The sequence below is a fragment of the Haliotis rufescens genome, unplaced genomic scaffold (assembly GCF_023055435.1).
Source record: "Haliotis rufescens isolate VD_foot unplaced genomic scaffold, xgHalRufe1.0.p SCAF_3, whole genome shotgun sequence".
Lineage (NCBI taxonomy): Eukaryota > Metazoa > Mollusca > Gastropoda > Lepetellida > Haliotidae > Haliotis > Haliotis rufescens.
Genome location: NW_025964001.1, coordinates 8442498 through 8470185, shown reverse-complemented (window position 1 = coordinate 8470185; position 27688 = coordinate 8442498). Strand labels below are relative to the sequence as shown.

At 40.5% G+C, this 27688-nt stretch overlaps 1 protein-coding gene across 2 annotated transcripts; it reads right to left on the bottom strand.

Moving 5' to 3' along the window:
• Positions 1–97: 97 nt before the first annotated feature.
• LOC124140946 (N-acetylated-alpha-linked acidic dipeptidase 2-like) lies at positions 98–18088 on the bottom strand. 2 transcript variants are annotated; one of them, XM_046508789.2, is made up of 19 exons: positions 17937–18088; positions 14745–15054; positions 11504–11789; positions 9829–9954; positions 9345–9528; positions 8952–9048; positions 7794–7883; positions 6784–6869; positions 6306–6425; positions 5858–5943; positions 5451–5514; positions 5206–5273; positions 4300–4412; positions 3920–4010; positions 3628–3717; positions 2340–2505; positions 1864–1945; positions 1277–1369; positions 98–1137 (listed from the first exon to the last, which is right to left on the bottom strand). In XM_046508789.2, exons 2-19 carry the CDS (start codon positions 15041–15043, stop codon positions 927–929), a joined length of 2352 nt encoding a protein of 783 aa, XP_046364745.2. In that variant the 5' UTR covers positions 15044–15054; positions 17937–18088; the 3' UTR covers positions 98–926. The 2 variants fall into 2 exon arrangements, with proteins under 2 accessions (XP_046364745.2, XP_046364744.2); XM_046508788.2 differs by lacking the exon at positions 17937–18088 and adding an exon at positions 17656–17809.
• Between the last annotated feature and the right edge of the window lie 9600 nt (positions 18089–27688).

Sequence of the window (27688 nt, the reverse complement as noted above, 5' to 3'; positions counted from 1 at the left end):
ACGTAAGTACCAAGGTCCACGTTAAAAATCATGATATCCACGCTCTTCACACGCATACAGAGATCATTGTACTGAAAAACAATAAGAACGTTTTACCTTATCGACAATACATCTTTATTACCAAGGGCAAATGAAAGTGTAGAAATTCTGTAACCTCATCACTCAACTATCCATCAACGATCGTACATAAATACAACTGAATCTGGTTAATCATTAAGTCTTATTTGAGCTGAATACACTTCTGTTTAATATAAGGAATCCGATACATGTAGGGACAGTGTTCATGATGTTACGTGTCAGCTGTACATTGCTGCTTGATGGGTACGCAGATTATATAGGTTCATACAACACAACCAAAAGAACTAAATTATAAACAAAGGGTGCACCGAACATAGAACACTATGGTAAATAGCTAAATACTTGTGCTGAACGGATTCTATAAATATATAGAAAATAACATTGCAAAATATTTCTACAAAAAGAAAATGCTTATATATAATAATGGATTGTAAATATAATCATGAATATGGCTACATGTGCATGCTCTGTATCAAACTGTCACACCATTAGACAAGGGATATCTGGCACCTGTCAAGAAATTATTATAGTAAATGTTCCTCTGGAACATAATATTCTGGATTCAATTATCTTCAATTATCGTCGAAAGTTGGAGGCGAGCTATAGTACATCTTGGATTTTAAATATTTCAAACTAAAAGTTTTCGCTTCATTGGGCCAACATTGGAAATCCAAGAATAATAGTGTTATCTGGGTAACAATGTTGTAATAGGGTAAAACGTCAACCCAGAAAACCAGAATAACCATGTAGAGCGGAACTGGCAACAACGACTTTCAAATGTATAAAATGCTGACCTTATTTCTATCGTTAAGCGAATATTACTTAAAACTGCATGAAAAGAAAGGAAGTTATTCATTTTCTGGAATGAATCGTATGACATCCCGTAGTGTTGACGCCGCCGAGTCGATGGTGAACAGAATGACGGAGAAATGTCTTTTGACACGTTCCCAGCGTGCATCCACATCCGGGGCCTTCTCTATCTCAAACAGCAGGTCAACCAGGCCAGGGAAACTACTACTGGCGTAGGAGTCTGTGCTGCTCTCAGCCAGGAGGAGGTGTCTGAAAGTATGAGTGTAAATGCTTGATCTCGGTTTTTCAGAATACCCACAGTAAAGTAAATTAATTATATTACCTCAACGTAGAGGTACGTTATAATGGATTAAAACACGATTTCCAAGGCAAATAACTAATCTCTTACTTTTTATAGGGCCTGCCTGGTAAACCATCATTGTCCAAGAACGCTTTCTCCAATAATGTCAGCTGGTCATTGACAGCCCGAATAGCCATAGGGCTGAAACAGATATGCAGGTGTAGGTCAACGAACAAATACTACGCAGAAATTTCAGTAATTAGAATTCTGTAGTTCTTGTGTTCAAGTGCATTTGCGTATCGTTTTTTGTTTAGGTTTATAAGTTACTCTCAACTGTCAATCATATTGAATCATCCTTGACTTTTTAATCAACATGTCATTAGTATTTAACGGGACGTATTTCAAAATTATTTATGATCAACAATAGAAATGTAAAATGACAAAGAAGATAGTTTAGTTAGGATAAGAGTATTCGGCGTCTAGGCAGTCATCGCTTGTTTATAAGCATAACGGTCCGTCGGTTGTGAGTTAACTCCAAGCATGGCTGTGACCACCTATCACATTGGGAAGTTTGACTGGTGGCAACGATAGTATAGAGAGTACCGCGAACGGGCTATCGCTGTGAGGAGCTTGGTTAGTTTGGTGGGAAAACGAATTATGTCATGTCGTATACTAAATACATCTGGTTTACGTACTCATTCCTGTTCATTGTGGCGACTCTTTCATTGAAGGCATCAACCACCTTACTGAAGTTTGCAATCACTGAGCCGAGGTCATCTGGAAATGAACACCCCAAAATGTCATTTGAATCACTGCATTGGCTATGACTTCATAACAAAATGATGTAGGATTTAAGAGGAGGTATTCAACTGACAGGATAAAGGGTCATAATTGATAATAATAATAATACTAATAATAATAAGGTTGACCTTCTCACGGTCGTCTTTATGTCATCCTGTAATACAACGCCACTGACAGTTTTCTTATAATATATCTTAGATATTTAACTTAAATAATCATTTCTACGCCGGAATCCCCACAGGGAACGCCTTAGAAAGTATATACTACATCTACAAGCAATGAGTAGGTACACGACGACAAGCTTTACAAACTGTGTGTGTAGTCATGTTATATTGCGCACAAGCATAGACGATATATCCGTGAAACATACCAAAGTTCGATATGCGTGTTCTAAGTTTTTCCCCATGGTCCTTGCCAATGGCAGTCCAGTATTTGTTGAGGGCCCAGCTGTAGTCGCTGACGTTGAAGGGGATGATGAGGGAGTCGGCAAGAGAACGTGCAAGCTCTGTAGCCATTCGGGACACGGCGCGGTGATACTAAGGGGCAGAGACGATTTGTATTATCTTTTTTATCATCCAAAACTGGCTCCCACAGGAGATATCGCTTGGATGAGATCAAGCGATATTTACACTGTAGATATCGCTGCAATGAAATTACATCACATGCTTTGCAGACCATTGTGACATCACTGGTTACCATGACGTCATAATAAAATAACATCACTAATGGCTCTGCTCCTGAAGCTGTTAGCAGTACTTTTACACTGAAGACACTGCTAATTACTGTCTACAAATTGAAAAAGTTGGAAGAATGATGTTGGAATGATAAATAAAATCTCACCCTCGTGTCTTTTGATATCAAATATATCAACACTCGTTGATAAAAGTGGCAAACATCCTCGGCAAGCATCGGAATTCAGTTTCCAAGTTTATCAACTCGTGTTGATATATTTGATATCAAAAGACACGAGGGTTAGCTTCTCTATGTGTCAATACTTTCAAACATTCTTTCTCTGAAATGTAGCACTGGTGGTACAAGTGCGTGAGTGAGTACTGTTTTAGGTCACTTTTAGCAATATGCCAGCAATGTCTAGGCGGGGGACACCAGAAATAGGCTTCACACATTGTACCCATGTGGGGAAACTGTTGGTACAAAATTAAAAGTCTCATCTAAAGTGTAGTCAGAGTTGAAGCAGTCAGAAACTTTGAGGGTTTAGACATTCACCACTTTCGTGAAACTCTTGAGCAAAAGTATGATGCTGACAAACTTAGAAGCATAATCAGGGTACACATGGGATTCGAACCCACGATCATAGGTTTTTGACGCGCCAAAAGGACTCAACTCTTGTGGCTCCTTTCACGACTGGCAAACCATGGTGTCAATCTACGCCACGACTGCACGACGCTAACTCTCACTCTTACTTTTATGTCATGGTAAGTAATTACCTCCATCCTAAGGGAAAAGTCCCATTTTGGTCGACTTCATCAAGAAGCAAGAGTTGCTGAGACATTGGAAACTATGTCTGCCACTCATAAATCAAGTGGTTTCGGCCCCCGGAAATGGAAGACTGCATACATTTCGTACATGGGAAAAGGATTTGTAAACAATAGATGCATAGTTCATTCCTTGACTATTGTAGTTCAGACTTTCGTACTCACCTCAAACTGTTTGTCCATGATGTTTTTCACTGCATAGAACGTCTCATACAAAGAATGATACAAGGGATAAAAGTCCACCTTGTATTTGTGCTGGAAGAAAATGAATGTCAGTACATACTGCAATCGCCATAAATAGCATGCACATTTGCATCAAAGACTACATGTGGAAGTTACATGTATATCATATTACTGTGAGATAAGTAATGATGAAGTAGGGTCACATGTTGTTTATCAGCAGGATGTACAAAACTAAATTTGGTTACAAAATGACATTATTGTTTAGATGGCGTACCGTGTTGTATATATAGGACATGTCCACCGCTGTGATCCCAGCCTTCTGAAGAAGGGGGGCGTAGTCACTCCCAGAACCCAAGTCCCCTATCCTGGAAGCGAGGGAGATTGTCAAGAGTGATAGCGTGAACAACAACATCACCTCAGACAATACATTCCACCGACCAAGACCTTTATTTAATGTCTCTATATTTCAAATGGTATACATTTTATCTGATGAGCTTTTCTCAAAATCAGTAACCATGTTGCCCGAACAGTATGTTAATTAAGTTAAGCTATGCAATATGGCTACTCCATTGCTGCCCGATGTGGTATATACACGTTGGTAACGAGGGGCCCCGACCGAACCATACGCAAATAATAAAGAAACGATAATCTCACTTTGGAAGGTTCATTGAAACGTCATTCTCATCTTTCAGTGGGTAGCTGTGAAGCCAGGTATCGTACACTGTCTTTCGCCCGGCGGCAACCTCGGCAGGATTGGGGTTAGGAACCTGAAAGAATTCAGAAAGCGTAAATTATATTTTAGATGAAACTGTTGTTAATGGATTCGACAAGCAATACTGTTTACCACAGTGTGAGCTCACTGAGAGGTCAAAGTTCCAAGGGATGCAGGTTACTGTCATTGAACACCTTAATGAAAATACAAGCATGGAAACTATGTCCATGAGCGTCAGAAATGTCTGCTAAAAGCTGAGTCCATTGTACGACTCCGACTATATTGTAAGCACGATCACGCAGACCAAGGATCATAATCGGAGCGAAATGTGGATCGACTCCCTGACAAGTTTATCCTCGGCGTAAGGAGTAGGAATGCTATTAACAATTTGTAGTACCCACGAAGACGACAGTAGAAGGAGAGTTAATTCCGGACCCACATCCACATGTCCACCTGCAACTATTGCCACACGCAGAAATTCATATCTGATAAAATGCTCAAATTGCCCCATAATGTTTCGCATACTTTCGCGAGAGTCATTATGACAGACCATTGGTCAAACTTTACTACCAGTACAGTGTTGCGATTTTTCAAAGTCACAAATATGATTCCAATTATGTAGTCCGGCATTTACCGAGGCCTAATTCTATTTATTGCTTCACAATTTGTTGAATTGTTCATCGTTACACTACAGTTATCAATTCCCAAATAAAAATAGCCCTTTCTGCTACAGCCATTGTATTCAAAATAAGTGTGGGGTTCCCTTAAACCCGACCAAGGATTGAGGATCCATCTGCTCGAGTTCCAACCCATAGCTATTGATAGGTGTTCTCGGTTAAATGGTTTACCTTCTTTGCTGCTTCATACGTTGCCCTGTACATCAAAGGCGTGCTGGAGGCTCTCAGCGAGTAGTTCCCTGCAGGCAGACAGGAGATTGGATATATGTTCCTTTACCACACACTATTTTGTGTATGGTAAATAATATCTTAATATTATGTTCTTCTTAATAGGTCTTTGGGACTGTGTTACAACGTTATGATAGTTAGAATAATAATCACTCTATTTGACAAGATGGATATTGGGATGTTATTACCATAAACAGAGATATCCACGTTGATATAAGCCACAGACCTCTCTTTCAGGTTTTTCCGGTATTGCTGGAAATAGTATATAATTATAACAAGAAGCAGTCTAAATTGCACATCAGTCCAATTTAATTTTAAACACACGAAGCATTAACATTCATCTGGACTATATTAATAACAACAATTTTGCCATTGGAATAATAGAGAGTGTCCCCCGCCGTGATATTGCTGGAATATTGCTAAAAGCGGCGTAAAACCATACTCACTCACTAACTGGACCCCAGCGGACTGTACTCACCTCCACCCAGTCATTGGACCCCAGCAAACCGTACCCCCCTACTTCCTGTGTCACTCACCCCCTCCAACTCTAACTGGACCCCAGCGTACTGTACTCCTCTACCCCTGTGTTACTCACCTCCACCCACTCATTGGACCCCAGAAGTCCGTATTCCTCTGCCCCCCAGCTGCAGAACATTATGGACCGACGGGGACGCCACTTGCCTGGAAGACAGTCATGATAATCTTAGGATTGCTGATTTAAGACATGTTATGGGAATATTTCTATTCGGTCACTACTTCAAAACAAAACTTAAAACTTTTAAGTCTTCGGGGTGTGATTGTTTATGTTCGTGATAGAATATGTTTTAGGTCACTTCTTAAAGATATACAATCTGCTTCTCTGAACCGAGAAACTGAACATGGATTTCACAGCTTTGTTTCCGGGACATCCAGCATCCAACGAAATGTTTTATTTGTTTGTAAAATCTGACGAAAAAAATATTGTTTTCAATATTCTCTGGATACTGGTTTCTTGTTTGTCACGTAGCTGATGGTTGCCAACATAAATGTCTGCGAACACTGACCGCTCTTGACCATCTCCCCCATGGCTCTGGCTGACTCCATTATGGCGGCCGTTCCACTGGACGGGTCAATAGCTCCGTACACCCAGGCGTCTCTGTGATTCCCGACCATCACGTAGCGATCTACAGATAAAAATATGCTTTCTGCGTTGTGAATCAAGACCAAAACCAAACATGGGGCACATAACATATTTTCGCTGACACGCCGTGATATAATTTAACTGGAATACTGTTCAAACCAGCGTTAAACACTCACTCAATATCATATCTGCAAGTATGGCAAAAGTAACCACAAGAATAGTAAAACCGATCGAGTAGTGACACTAAGGGAGGTAACTCCTGTTAATACACACGCCCTCAAGTTATACACATACATTACCGAACCGTCATCAAGTCTCTCTCTCTCTCTCTCTCTCTCTCTCTCTCTCTCTCTCTCTCTCTCTCTCTCTCTCTCTCTCTTATTTCTCTTCCCACAACCTACCTGGCTCTGTCGATCCTTTGATGATACCGATGACATTATATGCAGTTTTTATTTCATTCTTTGTTGATATTTTTATTTGCATCTTCCTATTGAAAACAAAAGAAAATAACAAATACAATGGTTATATAATCACGGTAGAATTTTTTTTATGAATGAATAACACATTGAAATCAGTACACGACATTGTCAGGTTGATGATAAATAGCAATGAAATTCTAGAATTCAAAATATCCAAAATGCTTATTTTATGTTAAACCTCACTAAATACCACTACATTCATCTAATAATCTGCAAAACAGATTGTACAATTATTAAAAGTCGGAACGGTAGCCCTCAACAATTTAGATGTCATTGGTAGACGTGATAGAGTGAGTGAGTGAATTTGGGTTAACGCCACTTTCACCAGTATTCGGGACATATCACGGCGTGTCATTGGAAGGAACATGGATGACTTTTAACTGTAGGCTTTATGTCCAAAAAGGAAACTATATTGCCATGCAATGAGTTCTAATACGTAATTCCAAGTAATCTAATCTCTTGTCATTATGTAAGGATAAGAATTTATGGATAAACAACTTCTTTATTACAATTAAGAGCGATGTTTCGGTGTAGTTCTAACACCTACACCGAAACATCGCTCTTAATTGTAATAAAGAAGTTGTTCATCCATAAATTCTTATCCTTACTTAGTACTCCAACTTCTAAATGCCTATCAAAGAAGTTCTTGTCATTATCTCAAACATTGGCTGACTACTATCTACCAGCGAGTTTGCCAATATGGCTGCTGAAACATTCAAATCATTGGGTATTGGAGTCTTTAACAGTGACTCCCAAGAAAGAGTATACACATCCATGGTGTAGAGACGGTTATTGGAGAATCATACCCACCACCCTGTCTTCTCGGTACACATCCATGGTGTAGAGACGGTTATTGGAGAATCATACCCACCACCCTCTCTCCTCGGTACACATCCATGGTGTAGAGACGGTTATTGGAGAATCATACCCACCACCCTGTCTTTTGCAGAGCTCCCCCCAGTCTGTAGGTGATGTTCAGACCCCCTCTCCAGTCAAGCGGGACCTCCTCTCCGCCCATTTCACTGTGGGTCGAACAATATGAACAATAAACAGATTAAAAGACTAATGTTCATTGTATTTCCCATAGAGCGGACAGTCCAGACACTACAAGAGTAATAGCTACGCGATATAAAAACTGATTTCCAAGATATCTGACTTAATTAGTGAGTGAGTGAGTGAGTTTGGTTTTACTCCACTTTTAGCAATATTCCAGCAATATCACGGCGGGGGACACCAGAAATGGGCTTCACACATTGTACCCATGTCGGGATTCGAACCCGGGTTTTTGGCGTGACGACCGAATCTGACTTAATCAAATGCCAACGCCAAATAACAACCAGTCTCGATTCTCCGCCGAGACCAGAGGCGTGAGGCTATATGGCCCCAGACCACAGTTATCCCCCCTAAGTTTTACCATGAACCGGAAGGAAAATAGGAGAATATAGTACCCTGTTTAAATGGGCTGTTCAGCCTGTGGCAATTTTTTTGGAGTGACTTGTGATAGCTTAAATGAAAGATAAGACATTGTAGTTTGCTGTCAATTTTTTGTTAGCCCCAATCTGTGAAGGTATTGATTCCAGCTTCCCATGATTTGACCCCAAGTTGAAGGCCGCTGTGTGTGTTTCGGCTCGAAACTTCCGGTGAGCATTGTTGACAGTGGTTACTGCGAAAGCAAGGTGGTGGATGCTGGACGAAACTTTGCGTTTTAAGTGACAAGTGGCAGGTTGGTCAGCATGCAACAGGAGAACAGCCTACGACTGATAATAATTATTTTGGGCTGTCATGTCACTGTAGATAGCAAAGAAGGTAATTAATTGTGGTCTGAGGCCATATAACGGTGGACAATATGTGAATGGATCACTGAAAATCAGTGATGACGCGAGGTGTTCGTGAAAAGGGCAAGTATGTCCTGCCCTACCGTTAGTATCCGCCTCTTACACAATTTCTATACAAAAGTAATTGTTAGTTTGTTGCCTGGCGGCCTGTAAAGAGTCGAGGCTTGAGCAGGTAATCAAGTGATGGATCGGAAAATCCAGTGACTCAACAGCGCATTTACTGATTTTGTTGAAACTAAAAACGTAATGATTTACCTGAGGATCTTCTCAGCAATATCATATCCGATGGGATGTGCTGGGATTTTAGGTAGTTTAACGAAAGTAGAATTCTCAGGATACCGATAAGCAGTTTCTGAAAGGTTCAAGATAAGCGAGTTAATAGAAATCTATAAGTAGCACATATTTACTAATGAGTTCACGCTCTCTAATTGTTGGCGTGATATGGAGTGACGTCACACTGTTCATGATGCCACAGCTTATCATTGTTGATTTCCTCTCTGCGCTCATGGACGCTGTTTTCAACATCTCCTCACCAGCTTATCCTAATGCGTTGATTAGAAAGTAATTGTTACATATGTGTGTTAATCGTACTGATACTCGTGTAAGAATCCATTTATTTGCATTGCGCTTGTGTGTCGTCAAACCTACTGATTGCTGGATATCCTGGTGTTAGCGGGTCGCCATCACCAGTGTAGATTGTCCCCCTTTGTGACCCTGACCCTGGAAGCCACCATGTTTCCGGGTAGACACGTGGGTCGCCCTTCCACGTGTAGTCAGCTGGGTCTGAGAAGATGATGACACCAGTCGCGCCGTGGTCCGCGGCTATCTGAACCTATGTTATCGGAAGGACAAAGGGACCTGTAGAGTGATTAACCCGGAGTGGACATCGACATTAAGATGTTTGTGTGCTCTTGTGGTCCTTACCAATTAATCCCTAGTGATCACTTATTTTGACGTGGGATGCAGTTGTTGCCAAACATGTTGAGAAAGAGTTGTTAGCTATCGAAGCAGTGATGAAGCCTTGGAAAGTTTGGTAACTGTTTGTGAAACTTTAATTTGAATCGAGTTCTTGTGGGTAACACTCCTCGTACACTGTGGTAGTGAAACCGGTTGATGGTATTATACACTTTACCTTGCTTCCCCTGAAGATCTTCCCGTATCTGACGATTACGATCTTCCCCGTGACGTTCATGCTGACGTTCTTCTCCAGCCAGTCAAAGTCCTCCACTCGCCCGTAATTAACATACACCATGTCACCCTGGCAACGAAAACCTAGTGTAAATATGTAAAAAACAGAGTTCCTAATGAATTCCAGTGCTGAACTGACTAGAGCCGACTGTTGAGGTTCGGGTCATACGATGTTTCCCTTCATGTTGCGCAATATTCCAGCAACTCCAGCGTTTAGTGTCTACATGTCCCAACTTTTGAGGTACAATCGAGCATGCTCTTTCTATGAAGATTTCAAAGGTCATCATAGAACTCTTGCTCAAAAGCTGTTTGATGAGGGTTACAACATTCAATGCCTTGCTAAAGTTTAAAAAATGTTTTATGGTAGATATGTGGATGACATTTCCAAATTTGAAGCGTCAGTGACAAAGAATATGTCTGATACAATACCATATTTTGTTTTTTTCAGGTGAACAATTGCCTTGCCTTTGCATGTATTTATGACGGATGACCCCATAGGGGCGCGACACGCTTACCTTTTCGCGAATACCTGGAATCATCAGTATTACATAGTGATTCATAAACACAGGTTACAAATGTACACGGAATTCTTTTAGAAAACATTTCTTATCATTATGGAAATGGGTTTGTCACTTTTATCTAACAGTAGAAGGGGCTCGGGTGGCCCAGTCTTCTAAGGCGCCGCGATTCACTGTGTAGAGTTGCGTCCCTTGGGCACGCCAGAAACCTATGATTGTGGGTTCGAATCCCGGTTCGCCCTGATTATGTTTCTAGGTTTGTCAGCACCATACCCGTGCTCGTGGGTTTCACCGAAGTGGTGAACGTCTGAGACCTGCATCACTTCGGGCTATCTTCCCACATTAAGCTGACACGCCGTGATATAACTGGAATACTGTTAAAAGCGGCGTTACACCCAACTCACTCACTCACTCACTCTAACAGTAGAACATAGCATCTTCAAGATACCTAAAGATGTGCCTTTAAACACTGATAACTGATGGTTTCTCGATGTTTAAAACTGTCAGTGATGATTTTTTAGATATTCGTATTCCATTGTCGGTAATCAAATTTGAGCTGGCGTCTAGATAGTTTCCCGTATTAGGCAGAAAGGATGACATTTGTGTTATAAAGAGACGAGTCCGACTATGTTATTTGTGTGTGATCGTACCGTGATGGCATTGGTTGTTGTGGATGCAATCAATGTTCCATTTGTTTAACAGGCCCAGACTATGTACATGCCTACTGCTTATAGCTGTATATATTGCTCGCTGCGGCACAAAACAAAACTCACTAAGGAATCGGCGGCGTTAAACAACAAAGATCATATAATGCCACAAACGTACTTTACTTTCAACCAAGCTATTACTTTATACACGAACGTGTATACATAGGTGGCAAGGAAACTATAGACGGTCACGTGACTGGAGCTGAACTGTTTAGGGAATTGTACGCCAAGTGACAAAATCCATTTTTTCGCTAAGATGATAATATTATAGGCTACTGTTCTGCTTGCAGTTGTTTCCTAAGGTTACTGAAAAGTGTTAATACAGTGCGATAAAAAGGACACATTCAAAATACTTTGGCCGAGAACATGATAAATTGATGTTCGTTTAGCTCACCTCCACCAAGCCTGCAGGGGAGTAAGCATTGTATGGCGGCAGCGCATCAGGGTCATCCTCGCCAGTCAGGTTAGCTTCCTTCAAAGGAGACTGGTACACCACTCCGCCTGTGTCGTTCAGGACGCGCACCACGTTGGGGTTACTGGGATCGGGGAAGGACAGAAGGACGTCATACGGCGTTAGCTTGACGTCATCAAACCCCCACTCCATCCATTTATCCTTGATCCAGTTACCAAGGTCAAGATTGTTTTTAGATCCTGCAACGTGTGGCTTGCTTGACAGGTGTCTGAAATGTAGATAGGCGTCTGTAGGCGCTTGACAATATCGAACATCAACGTGCATGCAAGTGTGTGTGTGTGTGTGTGTGTGTGTGTGTGTGTGTGTGAGAGAGAGAGAGAGAGAGAGAGAGAGAGAGAGAGAGAGAGAGAGAGAGTGAGTGTGTGTGTGTGTGTGTGTGGCTGCTTGTAGTATTCCGGACTAATGCTGGTTTAATAGTGCTAGTCCTCTGAGATACCATGCCGCAGTTTTAGCATGGATACACACTCAGACACAGTTTACCGACTCCCAGCCAACCGGTCCTTGTTTTATCCCCTTTATGCCGATCCCAAGGCATGTAAACAGCAAGTACCATCTTATAACGTATGAGATTCCGCTCTCCAGGCAGGCGCACTATCCTCTAGACCACGGAGGCAAAACATGAACCTTCCTAAACCTACAATCAAAAATTAAGATACCTGTTTGTATATTATAGCAAGTAGCGGTTCCTAACATTTTTCCTTCTGTGGTTCCTCGTCCCCAGCAGACTATCGTGTCAATAATTAGTTGTAACAGTATTTTTTATCGGTAAATCCTCTGGGTTTCGATGTATAACTGGGTCCGTTCAAAGCGATCATAGCGTTAAGGTAACGCCCACACTGTAACATAGACTTACGACTTCTACGATCGCTTTGTGGAACGGGACCCGGTCCCTAGTAGCTTATGCTTGTCGTGAGAGACGACTAAGTGGACGCAGTTTTCGGAATACGTGCATGACATCGTGCCCTGGCGGTGTCGCTTTCAGTCACATGTCCTGGTTTTCCGTTTCCTGGTTTTGGTCTTCTGTTTTCACTCCATCGTGATAAATACTACTCAAAGTTTGCTAAGGATCACCTTTAAAGGTAATACGTCAAATTGTGTGCATCTGTTGAAAAAGCCAAAGACAATATTGCGCATACTACGCATGCCAAGGAAGTAGTCGATTTAAGTTTCTCTTAGCCGTTAGACTTTATGTAGATATAAACATGTGTTATATACAACATCAAAGTTTTATGATTCATCTTCAATAAAAGATATACCATTTTCTATACAATATTTACATAATCGTTCAGTGTATGGGACATTTGTGTATCTCCCCAAGACAACTGCAAGTTTAAACTTGCTACATCTGAAACGAGTCATACATATTCTAAGATGTACTGGTATGGGGAGTGTAAGATATTTTTTTACATTTAACAGGGATTTAAAATGTTTATAATAAAAGGTATCAGATATACTATTGATGGAACTACACCATGATTGTTGAAGGTTATCAAATAATCTTTGCTTAAAAAGATGAATAAATACCTTCACATTGCCAACATTCAACATATCGCGGCGGGGACATCAGAAATGGAACCCACTGTGTTGACTAAACTATCCTTGGTTGATCAATGTTAGCCAAGTTAACTGATTTAGGTCAACCTTTGGTTGCCCTGTGTTTCCCATCACACCTACTGAACTTCTTGGGTGCGGTACTCTGGTTAACAGCCTCCAAGTGACGCCAATGCTAAAGCTAATAAGTTTCTTTATCTATTCATGAATAGTATCCTTTTAATGATATTTAAACAGGCATCGAGAGTAAAAAGTTTTTATTAATATAAATACTTAAGCATCAATGCAACTTTTATCATGATTTGGCATCAGTGATTGATGTTCTACACGTTAACTGTCCTTTGTAAAGCAATAAATAGAAAAGATACATTGAGGTTATCACGCGAGTGTGTTTGGGGATGGTAAATATCCTGCATTAGGAATAAACATTGTATTTAGCGAGCCTATTCCTAATAGTGTTTATTCCTAATACAGGATATCTACCATCCCCAAACACACAAGCGTGATAACCTCTTTATCATATAATGTCATTCGTTAATTCTGTGCTTTAAAATCGCTTTCCCTCTCTCACAGACATTACCGAAACATTGCGAGTTTTCCTGGAATGCGCGCATTAATATTTATTACGTCAAAGGGTAAGTGATGTGTCAGTCGGATAGTGACAGTAGCCAATATAGTTCCAACTGAAATCTGTTTCTTATACAGTGGCGAAGCAACATATACGCAAAACAACAGTTGTTTTTAATTGCCTTTCGCGGCAATCCATCGGTCTGTCCGCTAGAGTAACTGCCCTTTGTCAAAGGGAAGCTACTCTAACCCTAGTCTATGAGACGTCACGGCCACGGTCAGACGTTGTTGACAGTCGGTCTGTCCTGTCATAACGTTAAGAAGTGTAGTCAGATGTACACACATCGACAAAACGAAACAAGGTAACAAGTCAAACATATTTCTGACAAATCCAACTATTTTGATTTGTGGAGAAGGTTTAAAGGGCGCAGAGGTCTACAAGCACAGATATGGCTACTGATCCCGCTTGGCTAGGCCTCGTGCCCTCGCAAAATTGTTTCGAAATTTATATCTCCAAAGTTGCCAAAACTTATAAAATCCCTTAGCTACGTCACAGTTAGACACTGAATTTCAGTATATTAGACTGTTCTTTTGATAATGATAGCAATTATCCCTGTAGTTTATCCAGATTCCCGATGGTTAATTCTGACTCGATCGCCGAATGACGAGGGCAACGCCATGTTTGTTTATAAACAGTGAAAGTAGTCCTACGTGACCTTTGATATTTGCATCTCTATCCGCATATGACCCCAACGGATATCGTTTTTATCCGTTGGCTTTATCCTGCCGAGAAACCTACCCATTATATGATAAAGTGACAGCTTTGTCAAGCAATGAAATACTTGTTAACCACTAACAGTGGTGTGCTATACCACACACAGGTACACTGAAGACCAATTCTAACCCGAATCTTTACGGGTTCAAACAGACGCAATAAAACATTCAACATTAAATATAACAGTTGAATATTCATATTGTATAAAGAAAAGGTCTTAGACGATATTATGAAAATTGTCTGTACAATTATCAAGAATAAGGATCTTACTTGAGGTAGCTTTCAATTCGTGTGTTATCCACTGCGTCCAAAAGTTGTTTTCCTATTTTAGGATCACCGTCTTTAATTATCACCTCCGAGACTCCAGGCAAAAAGACTCCATTTTTGTCGGGTACTACTTCCGGTTTCCCGTCTTTTGACTGGGCAGGGCATATTGCGTAGCGACCAATGATGATACCGATACCCAGTCCGGCAATTATAGCAAATATTCCGGTGATGTAGACATATCGTTTGGATGTAGTGTCAGACTTACTGTCTTTGCTACCTTCCATTAACTCAAAATTGCCCATATCTGCAGTTTCTGTGGAAAGAAAAACAAAGATACGTAAATATACATAGGAGGCGTCTTCCGGCTGTTCCATGTTACTTAATTTTGACTAGTTTAGGTCTAAACAGGTTTAAGATTGTGTTTAAAAGTTAAACGTGTTTGGACTCTGGAACTAGGAAAGACCCGTATACCCCCCCACCCCCACCCCCACCCCACCCCCAAACACCCCCCCACCCCCCACCCCACCCCCCACACACCCTTTGTAATTCAATGTTGGTAATAATAAAGGCGTGCTTTCTATGTTTTTTAGAATTTAATGAGTGTGTTTGGTTGGTAAGAGGGTGTGTGTGCTTAAAATGGTTAAGTGTATATCGTAATAATTAGATATACTTTCATTGTCAGCTTCCTGGATGAGAGAAATACCATCAGTCAGACGCCGACAATACTTCCATGTTCACAAACATGTTTACACTATACTAACCTGCAATTTCTTGTCTCGTAGTCCTTCACCCCCCACCACTACTACAGAGAATATTGTCGTCACAAGTGTCAGTTTTCCTAGACATCATTAACCTAGCTTGTTTTTTTGTGGTTTTTTTACATTTCTATGTAAACATTGTACCACGTTCGTTGTGAGTCCAGGTGGAATATGTGTTATGCAAGTGCCCGTGCATCTGATGTGCACATCTAATGTCAATATGTATTATACCTCTTATCCATAGTTGACTTATTGCGCGATAATATGCACTTTAATTAAACATGCTTAAACATATACTTTTATGTTTAAAGTGTTAGATTATGGGGATGTTGTGTTTAGGTAGTGTTTAGGCTGTGAGACGATAGCTCATTTCATATGTTTAGATCCTAAACGTGTTTAGATTGAGCACACAAAATGTGTATTCCGTTTAGATCTTAACACGTCTTGTATGTGTTTACAATTCAAAACACATTTTACAGTGTGAACAGCCTTTCAACCAGCCCTGATCTACGTTGATACATTTACGTGCGTGATATGAATGCAGAAGTCCGACTAGGGACATGACAGATACACGGAGAGCGTGTATACGCTTGAGCAGGTATAATGAACATTGTCTTGAGACGTATACGTTTGAATGACATACCTGCATATATTTCAAGTTACCAAACCGGTTTCTATTCAAGATATGTCAATGTGTAGCTAGCTCTAGACATACAGAAACATACCATACATTTTGAATGTATGCGTGAAGACATATAAACTGACAGTGTTGGGGTTCGACTGGCGAGAGACGCGCTAGGTGACACGTATGCGGATAACCTCATGATGTATGACACTTGTTGATACATTATTTATCCCTAATCCCTATGTTTGCTGGTCCTTGTGCTTTTAAAAACTCAATAAGTAGAATATTCTTGTAATAAATAAGTCAACAATAATAACTCCACAGACCGCTTATTCAACTATCAACATAAAAAGTACGACAAGGTTGAGCAGTCACTGACATCGTTCAGCGCAATACAACTCAACCTGCGAAAGTGGGTCTCTAGTAGGTTTATGGAAACATAAACTTGATTAGCCAGTCAAATGCAATCAAGTCCCTGAACATATATTTATTATCTGATAGTATATTGTTGTGGCTATCTCTTTAACTATTCAAGCCCCATGTCGGCCTTTGTAGGTGGGGACCGCCTCCGTGGTCTAGTGGTAGAGCGTCCGCCGCGTCAAACCTAAAGACGTTAAAAGATGGTACTTGTTGTTACCCTGTCTGGCGCTCGGCATTAAAGGGCTAAAACAAGGACTGGTCGGCTCGGAGTCAGTATACTGTGTCTGAGTGGGGCATTCATGTTAAACTGCGACATGGTATCTCAGTGTGCTAGCGCTATAAATCGGCATCAGTCCGGACTAGTACAAGCAGCCACACACACACACACGTGCATGCACGTCGCTATATAAGTGCAATAATCTTGGACGCGACGTTAAACCTCATTTCACCTCACCTCACTTTATAGGTGGGTGAGTATTGCAAGACTCTGTTGTGTTTATTTCGACGTATTCGTGTGAATCGCGAATGTGAATGTTATATTCTTGATCTCTATCATACCAAACGTTGACTACATTACGAGAACCTGCGACACGAGCTGCAGTCTTAAATACAGGGATATCTTAAAATAAAGATTTGCTGGAGGAACGACACTGCATTATGGTGTAACTCGAGTAAGAATTCACAACACGTCAGACAGACATTAAATCTCAGAGTTGGTAATGCGTGAGTAAGCCGTGTCTAGTTCATCTCTCTGTTGATGCGCTGGCACATATGAATATAAGTTCACAACAATTTGTTTCTTAAAATGTATACGTCCAATTATGACAGTAAAAAGACATGCAATATTTAGCGGGTCACCACCGTGCAGACGTGCATATATAAAACATTAGGATGAATAATAAAGGTAGGTCGCAAATCGTTATGTTATCGCTATGCCTTGACAGTGGACGTTTTGTTCATATCATTGCTCACACCAAGCTCGGCACTTTTAGCTCAGATTAATTGTTTATTTTTTTACATTAACTACTTCTTTAGTAGTACATAGACTCAGCCTTTGGAACATATAACTGCATAATGAATAATTTAGCAATATAATCAACACTGAACTAACCTGAAGCTTGCTTGCGAGGTTTCTAAATTTGTGACCGTGTTTCAGTCATATGTCCGGGAGCAAGGCGAGATATACAAACTTTTGTCGTTTGTCGTCTAGTTATAGCAACCCGGCGCAGTTATTATTCAACAGGTGGTCTTTTCAAAGCGCAAGTTTTTGTCTGTTTACATGATCCGTTCTTAATAGTCATGGTACATCGGATCTTAAAATAGAATAGCTTAAGAATACAAAGCCTCAGTGTTATGTTACGCAATGTGGAATGAGGGTAGATTTAGACTAACCTGTTGTGGATCTCGCAGCGCCGTTGAGGGACCACTATGTATACAGCAGTACATCAGCCAGCTTACTTTTGCCACAACCACCCACCACTCTCCCGTACAGACTTTAAAATAACTGTAAGCAACTCCCTACAATACTTGGCAAGTCTAGATTTTTTGTCAGTTGTGTGTGTCATGTGTGTGCGTTACCCTAGTGGTTAAAGTGTTTGCTTGACAAGCCGAAGACCCGGTTTCTATTCACAGTATGGGTACAATGCGTGAAGCCCATATCTAGTGTTCCGTGAATTCGCTAGAATAATGACATTTATCTTCGTGACAGTAGAAACACGGGCTTTTCAAAAGCATTGATTTACTTTTGTAATTCCAAACACGAATCGACCATTAAAACAATTTATATATTCTCAAGACTTTGAGAGACACAGATGGGTGATAAATGTTCCTAATTTACCATTACCATTTACGAGATATTCCTAAAAGCGGCGTAAAACCATACTCACTCGTTCTCACTTATGGCACATTGCAAAAGCATGTATTTCTCAATTAGACCTTGTGCAAACCTTGTCCTCACGCACAGTAAATTTAATTCTCCTAATGCAGATTACTCAATTTTCATTAATACACAACACTAAAGTTAGACCAATAGTGAGTGAGTGAGTTTGGTTTTACGCCACTTTTAGCAATATTCCTGCAATATCACGGCGGGGGACATATTGTACCCATGTCGGGATTCGAACCCTGGTCTTTGGCGTGACGAGCGAACGCTTTAACCGCTGGGCTACCCGATCGCCCCATGACCAATATTGGAAGAGACTAATCTATCAACACTTCTTGGGCGCAAGCAGGCCTCCTATCGGTTACACAAAACAATAGTTTTGCCATAGTCTTCTATAATAATGTTATATGTATGTTTTTAAATAACTTGGTATTCATCAACAACCATTAAATTTACATGTATGCACAGCCTGGTGTTAAATCTGCAATAACATCACATATTTTGGCTAGCTCAGCCAGCTCCATTTCCGAGTACAAGGAGCATAATTCGTCATGTTAAAATACACAGCACAAAGTATTGACAAACATGGTCAGTTTTAATTACTCGGGGGATTAAATATAAAATACATCATACAACTCGATAAAGAGCATGCACAATATAACAAACGTGCGGGAAACTCACATGTAAGCCCATGGCCTGAGAAAGACCCTAGTATAAAAAGAACGGGTAAACATGGGTTTTCTTTTTTGTTTACAATATTCCACCCATGTCATCAAGAATGGGTCTCACGCATTGTACCCAAGTGGGGAATCAAACTGGGGTCTTCGACGTGACGAGCCAACCACTTTAACCGTCAGGTTCATCGCGTTGTAGGCAATGTCGATTTCATAGTGCTAGCCCACTGAGACACCATGCCGCAGTTTAACATGAATACCCCACTCAGACACAGTGTACTGAAAAGCCCTAAAAAAAGCCCCTTAATGACGAGGACCGCGGGGAAGGTCCGGGGTTCGATCCCCGGCCGCGTCATACCAAAAGACGTTAAAAGATGGTACTTGTTTTTACCCTGTCTGGCGATCGGCATAAAGGGGCTAAAACAAGAACTGGTCGGCTCGGAGTCAGTATACTGTGTCTGAGTGGGGTATTCATGTTAAACTGGGGCATGGTATCTCAGTGAGCTAGCACTATAAATCGGCATTTGTCCGGACTAATACAAGCAGCCACACACACGTGCATGCACGTCGCTATATAAGTGCAATAATCTTGGACGCGACGTTAAACCCAATTTCACCTTCACCTTAATGACGAGCGCCAGACAGGGTAACAACAAGTACCATCTTTTTGGTAGAACCTTCCACTCTACCACTACACTAAAGAGACAGTCACCAGATGATTGAAAACATCCTGGTGGATGAAGTTTAATTCAAAATTATGGGTTAAATTACGCCGACGTCAAGTAAATGTTCACAAATAAGGGAGTATGTTAGATGACGAGGTCATGCTGTGTCCTTGCTTCCCAACATGTGTTGAATACGATCATGTGACCATGAAGGGCAATTCAAAATGGCGACGTTTGTGTTAATGCAAGTCCGAATCACTCTGTTAACATCAGTACTACATCTGGAAGAGTTAGTTTTCAGACACAGCTGCACCAGTTACATACATGCACAGTCAGTGTCAAGGTCAGATCGACATGTATTGTAGCGGAGGCTGTTGGGTGGTATCCGTATCAACCGGTCTTACTGGTTTTTGTGTGAAAACATGCACACTGTTTGTTTTAAAGAATGTCAGTGTTTGGTGGATATATGTCTGGACACATTGTTCATCTCGTTAATAACTATTACCAAAAGATGAAACATCTCGTTTCACATATTTCTCATATTAGTGCGCACACCAATTTCATGTTTGTTTCTGACCGTGAACCCTGACCTTCACGGGACTACTTTCGCATCATTCATTTCGATCGCCGTTTGTGTTGACGCTGTAACTGCAAGAAAACAGGCACGGGGGAAAAGAACTCAGTTGATATTACTTTTGTTGATTATCAAATGAAAAGATAAGATGCAGAAGAAACTATTTCATTTTCTAATATTTTGTAGAGATAATGATTGCCAGTTCAGGCACACAGTTGACCTATTTTACTTCGACTATCATAATACCAATTACAAAGTACACAACAACACAGAGAGATAATTCATGAGAACAGCTTGTATCAAAATAACGATAGCCGTAGGGTGCGTGTATCACTGCCTATCCGTGCATGTGATTTATGGTTCATGTTCCACTGCCTGCATCAGCAACCCATGCTTGCTGCAAATGGCGACTATGCTTGTCGACAGAGGCGACTAACGGGATCTGGTGGTCAGGCTCGCTGACTTGGTTGATGCATGTCATCGATCCCACTTGCGTGGACCGATGCACATGATATCAATCACTGGATTGTCTGGTCCAGACTCGATTATTTACATACCGTCGCCATTACATATATATCTGGAATATTGCTGAGTGCAACGTTAAACAACAAGCAAACAAATCTGCATTTATGTCTAAGGTGTCACTACCTGCATTTACGTGTAAGGTGTCACTACCTGCATTTGAGTGTAAGGTGTCACTACCTGCATTAATGTGTAAGATGTCATTACCTGCATTTACGTGTAAGGTGTCACTACCTGCATTTACGTGTAAGTTGTCACTACCTGCATTAATGTGTAAGGTGTCACTATCTGCATTTTAGTGTAAGGTGTCACTACCTGCATTTACGTGTAAGGTGTCACTACCTGCTTTTACGTGTAAGGTGTCACTACCTGCATTTGAGTGTAAGGTGTCACTACCTGCATTTACGTGTAAGGTGTCACTTCCTGTATTTGAGTGTAAGGTGTCACTACCTGAATTAATGTGTAAGATGTCATTAACTGCATTTACGTGTAAGGTGTCACTACCTGCATTTGATTGTAAGGTGTCACTACCTGCATTTGAGTGTAAGGTGTCACTACCTGCATTTACGTGTAAGTTGTCACTACCTGCATTAATGTGTAAGGTGTCACTACCTGCATTTTAGTGTAAGGTGTCACTACCTGCATTTACGTGTAAGGTGTCACTACCTGCATTTACGTGTAAGGTGTCACTACCTGCATTTAAGTGTAAGGTGTCACTACCTGCATTTACGTGTAAGGTGTCACTACCTGTATTTGAGTGAAAGGTGTCACTACCTGCATTAATGTGTAAGATGTCATTAACTGCCTTTACGTGTAAGGTGTCACTACCTGCATTTACGTGTAAGGTGTCACTACCTGCATTTGAGTGTAAGGTGTCACTACCTGCATTTACGTGTAAGGTGTCACTACCTGCATTTGAGTGTAAGGTGTCACTACCTGCATTAATGTGTAAGATGTCATTAACTGCATTTACGTGTAAGGTGTAATTACTTGCATTTGAGTGTAAGGTGTCACTACCTGCATTTACGTGTTAGTTGTCACTACCTGCATTAATGTGTAAGGTGTCACTACCTGCATTTGAGTGTAAGGTGTCACTACCTGCATTTACGTGTAAGGTGTCACTACCTGCTTTTACGTGTAAGGTGTCACTACCTGCATTTGAGTGTAAGGTGTCACTACCTGCATTAATGTGTAAGATGTCATTAACTGCATTTACGTGTAAGGTGTCACTACCTGCATTTAAGTGTAAGTTGTCACTACCTGCATTTATGTGTAAGTTATCACTACCTGCATTTACGTGTAAGGTGTCACTACCTGCATTTGAGTGTAAGGTGTCACTACCTGCTTTTACGTGTAAGGTGTCACTACCTGCATTTGAGTGTAAGGTGTCACTACCTGCATTTACGTGTAAGGTGTCACTACCTGTATTTGAGTGTAAGGTGTCACTACCTGCATTAATGTGTAAGATGTCATTACCTGCATTTACATGTAAGGTGTCACTACCTGCATTTTAGTGTAAGGTGTCACTACCTGCATTTACGTGTAAGGTGTCACTACCTGCTTTTACGTGTAAGGTGTCACTACCTGCATTTGAGTGTAAGGTGTCACTACCTGCATTTACGTGTAAGGTGTCACTACCTGCTTTTACGTGTAAGGTGTCACTACCTGCATTTACGTGTAAGGTGTCACTACCTGCTTTTACGTGTAAGGTGTCACTACCTGCATTTACGTGTAAGGTGTCACTACCTGCATTTACGTGTAAGGTGTCACTACCTGCATTTGAGTGTAAGGTGTCACTACCTGCATTTGAGTGTAAGGTGTCACTACCTGCATTTACGTGTAAGGTGTCACTACCTGCTTTTACGTGTAAGGTGCTACTGTCTGTGAAAGGTGTGTAAGGCGTCACTACCTGTGATATGTGTGTAAGGCGCCACTGTCTGTGACATCTGTGTAAGGTGTCTCTGCCTGTGATATGTGAACAAGGTGTCACTACATGTGATATGTGTGTAAGGTGTCACTAACTGTGACATATGTGTAAGGCGCCACTGTCTGTGATATGTGTGTGAGGTGCCACTATCTGTGATATGCGTGTGAGGTGCCGCTACCTGTGATATGTGTGTAGGGTGTTAGTGACTGTGATATGTGTGTACTAGTGCCTTGATTGTGCATAAGGTGCCACTTGCTGTGACGTGCCTATTGATCTATACCCATATTTGCATTTTCACTTACGCGAATCACACATAAAATACCCCTCTTTTGCATGTTATAAGGGCACTAATTTTTGGCTTATTCCCGGGTGTCTGACACTGCCCGCTGTGGGTCACCAGCAGCCTTGAGTCGATCTGCTCGCTCACGCGACTAAGCGTGACAAAAGACTGAGATACCGTCTGTAAAGACAGCATAAATATACTCTGAAGCAATATCCATACGCATTTCTCAACACTGATTGGTCACCCGAGATCTATGAAGAATTCGATATTGCAAAGGGCGCATGTTAATTAATTTCTTCAACCTAAACAAACAGACAAAAAGAACGATAGAAGCTCATCGGATGGAAATAGCCCTGGTGGTTATAGTTTAATAAAAAAGAGTATCTCTGCACTGAAAGCATTTACGGATTGTGGATTGCGTGGATAATACGATAACTACTTCCTTGTTGCCATCCATGTGTCATGGTATAACCTGTGTATTCGTCGTCATTCACTTGATGAAATGTATGATATGTAATATGCACGCAACAGCGCAGTAAGAGAGGAATAAACAGTTGAGTTACAAAAAAGCAACATCAATCAAAGGATTAACCGAAAATATGCTGATTGATTATCTTGCACATCTGAAACAAAATTACGCGATCAGTTGAGAAACGAACACGAGTATATATATGTTCGTGTATATATATATATATATATGTTCGTGTTCGTTACCTTAATATTATATATTAGATTGTTACAAAGACACTTGACCTCGAACAAGTTTCTATACATATTTATGTATATGTAGTTTCACTTAGGCAATGTATATGAGGTTTTCTAAAGGGCCAACAATAGAGTGAGTGAGTTAATGGTTAACGTCACATCGGCGATATTTCAGCCATATCGTGATGAGACAAATTTTGACATTAATAATATATATTTAAACTGTATCAAATTCTGTCGTCAACGGACAGTATAATAAGTAGAATATCACATATTTACATAAAACTAGTTTGAGAGCTTGTAAAAGTAATTAGCATTCAACAACACAATATAAAAATGGGCTGTAGATCGCCAGCAACTGTAAGCAGATCAACACACTGCGGACCATGGGGACAGTACTTTTGCTACCTGCATGGACCCCAGCAGGATTTACATCATCCCATCAGTTGTTGGCGATGGCTGACAAATTTGGCCAAACATTAAAACAACACATATACTACGATTAAAAACGTGGCAGAAGTTAATATACTTTGAGAGACGAGGTCCCACATAACCTAACAGGGGGACAATAATTTTAATTACCTTAACCCCCTTCGAGGATATAGCCACTAGCAATCTCAGCGATTTATTTATACTACCAATTGTAAAAGTTAATTTTATTTATTGACAAAATAAAGCAATCCAAATTTATCAATCAAATCAATTTCCTTAAAAAACAAGAATTAAATGAGAACTTACCTGTTTAAAAAGATCATTGATGGCTGTAACTTTGAGATACTTATCCATTGTGATGGAAAAATCAATACAGTCAAGCAGGACATGCTTGACCATGATTCTTTCATCACAAGGGGTGCAGAATGGAGGATCGCCACCTTTTAATAAATATCCATGAGTATAACGAGAATGACCAATACGACATCGTCTTAATATGACCACTTCAAATCTGGACTGACAACCCAAGTGGGTGTAACCGATTTTTGGTTTTATTTCATGTAATATATTTATACCCAATTGGGTGTCCAACTTCCTCTGCATGCGATTTCTGATGTAACATCTAATTACAGATTTATAGTCACTGTAGGGTATAAGAAGGGGTGTCAGATTTGTTGAGTGGTGCCTCAGCAGCAGCAGCAGCAGCAGTAGCCAAAGTGTTACCAACGATCCCAACATGGCTGACACGAAGAATTTTTATTGCCTGGAGATAGCACAGCGAGTCTGAAAAAATAATGAATTCCTTATGTTTAGACTTGTAATCTATAGTCTGGAAATTAATTTAAGGTACCGACGTTTACTACAATAGTACTGAAAAACTATTGGACCTACTCCAGTCAAAGTTGGTATGAGGTTATTAAACAGTCATACATAACTGGATATTACATTTAAAGGCAATCGGTGCTTGAATAAAAAAAATCTGACTATTTAGCTATCACTATATTTCATCAACAACCAGACCTGATCGTCACGGGTGGAACGAGCATTCATTGTAACAGCCATCTGCATAATGCTACCCCTGCGCGCGTCACAGGGCAATATGACACAGTTGAACCAATCAACTCAACTCGAAAGGTTGCACGGGAATCACGCACGCACGAATACGGTGTTAGCGTTCGGCGGCTCAACGTGCGTGATTCCCGTTCAACCTTTCTATTTTACCACTTGGGTAACATGCATTGGGCGTCGGACGAGGTCAACCGTGAGATTTGTGATTTTAAGGTGTCTGACAAATGTCCGCTCCATGTACGAGTGGTGGCTGAAATGTACACCTTTAATAGTTTTATGGGGTAATTTCAATACTTCCATTCTTACAGGCTGCATTTGAACCAAATACACAAGAAGGTTGCGTATTTCTGCTGGTCAAAGTGTTGATGAGCATGGCCAAAAATGGCTACTGGCATAAAAAATCTCCAACTGAAACTGAACTCCAACAGCAATCCATGCGGGCGTCTTAACAGAAACAATATAATACAACCACAACATTGTTTAACAATAAATTACACTACCATATAATAAGAGCATGACTGTGACTTTGAACTCATTGAACATCCTACGTATTCGCCAGATTGGCACAGTCAGATTTCACCCTCATACCAAACTGGAAGTATAATCTGTCTGGCAAGCATTATGCAAACGATGGTGACGTCATCTCTGCTGTGGATGTCTTTTTACACTTGTGAGATGAAGGCACTCAAACATCGTTGACAAAGGTATGTGGACCTCGTAGGACATTATGTTGAAAACCAATGATCATAGGTTTAAGCAGAGACCATAAATAATGTTTTTATGGTCTCTGGTTTAAGAGACCATTTTTAAGAATGTTCAAATGTTCACAAAACTTCCTGGAGAGAATTATACATGGAATCACGTGGGAATCTTTGAATATAGTTGGTTAATCGTTATTGCATCATCTCTATCTGATATTCTACCATGACATTGATGAATGCCTGATTCTGATTGGTTAAAAAGAGGTTTTCGTTTTACTACGGAAACCCCTTTCAAATAACGTGCGTATGAATACATAGCTAGCCTACATATCAATTCATAGAAAATGGCTGCCGATCGATCAGCCAATGTGAACTGTAAAACATATCTATATTTCCTCTAATGCACGCTGGGTCTCTAATACCAGCCAGGTCTCTAATACACGCCGAGGCAAGGGCTCTCGAGAAAGTAACAGACGACATAGCGTCAAATAGAGGAAATGCGGAAGTTTGATATCGGATGTTTTGGGCGTTGGCTAGGCCGCAACCCTGACTGCTTCGATGATGACATTAAAAGATTTAACGAAGGCACATCTTTTGCATACAGATGAAATATAGTTCATATTGTTATGGATAAGGTTTTGACGCTTTTATCAAAGTTAGTATTGTGATGGTTCGATCATGTCATCATCATCTACGACTAAATCATAACAACTTAGCAAACAGACATAAGTAAATTGAAGGACCGATTTTACAATTCATGAAACTACATGAAAAGAAATGTGCATATTGTCATGAATATATTGTCACAAACAAACGCAATAGGTATTTAATTATAAACTATTGTTTCAGACATATATTGTAATATCTTTATTGACATTTAGAAGCTCGAGTATCAATGACGGCAGGCTTGACTTGCATATTATGTCAATGTGACGATCGTAAAGGTACAAGTACCTTTATCACATGATCTTCTACCCAGTTGTTTGTCTCTTCCATGATTAGATACAATCATGTATTATGAAAAGTTGAATCGAATAACAAAACAGTTGAATTCAATAAGTAATTAAGTCAGAGTCCTTTACTCAAGACGTAAATCTCGTTCTTTATGTATTTATGTCATTGCATTTATTCCTACATTATTTCGTTAACGTAGACCATATGTCAGGTTGTAACTGCATGAGCTCCGCCCAACGTTATTAGCCTTTAAACGTTGAAATCATGGAAGAACACAGGGGGGATTACTACCACGGACATTTATTAGATTTCCTTTAAGTATGGAATTTAACGTTATTCAGACTCGTAAATTTGCATGTCGTGTTCCCAACCGTACTTTGTCAAAGCAACGACAGAAACGTGTGCAGCGAGACACGAACGGGTCACTCTGTATAGAGGACGTAGAGCTAAACCGTATCACAAACACATTGAGCAAACACGCACCAGTTATATGAATCGAGATGATATATTTATCTAGCTGCAGCTACCAAAAAACAGATTATTTTCTGTATTTAATGCTGTGAGCCTGAAGTTTTTTTGGGAGAAAAACACCTTCTTACGATGAATTGTTTTGGGAGGCAATATCGTTTTTTCAGCAGTCTGAGTTATAGTAATATTTTTCAAGAGTTTCGGGGACCGTTTTCGAATAAATTAGTCACAGATTTAGCTGGAATATTGAAGATTCATACCTTCGCTCACTACAAAACACGTGAACACC

Coding starts and splice junctions, on each gene's coding strand:
- LOC124140946 (XM_046508789.2), bottom strand. CDS start 15,043: ATGGGCAATTTTGAGTTAATGGAAGGTAGCAAAGACAGTAAGTCTGAC. Junction 9,049..9,344: donor ACCAGGATATCCAGCAATCA/GTAGGTTTGACG, acceptor TGAACCTTTCAG/AAACTGCTTATCGGTATCCT. Junction 1,946..2,339: donor AACACGCATATCGAACTTTG/GTATGTTTCACG, acceptor GTTCATTTCCAG/ATGACCTCGGCTCAGTGATT.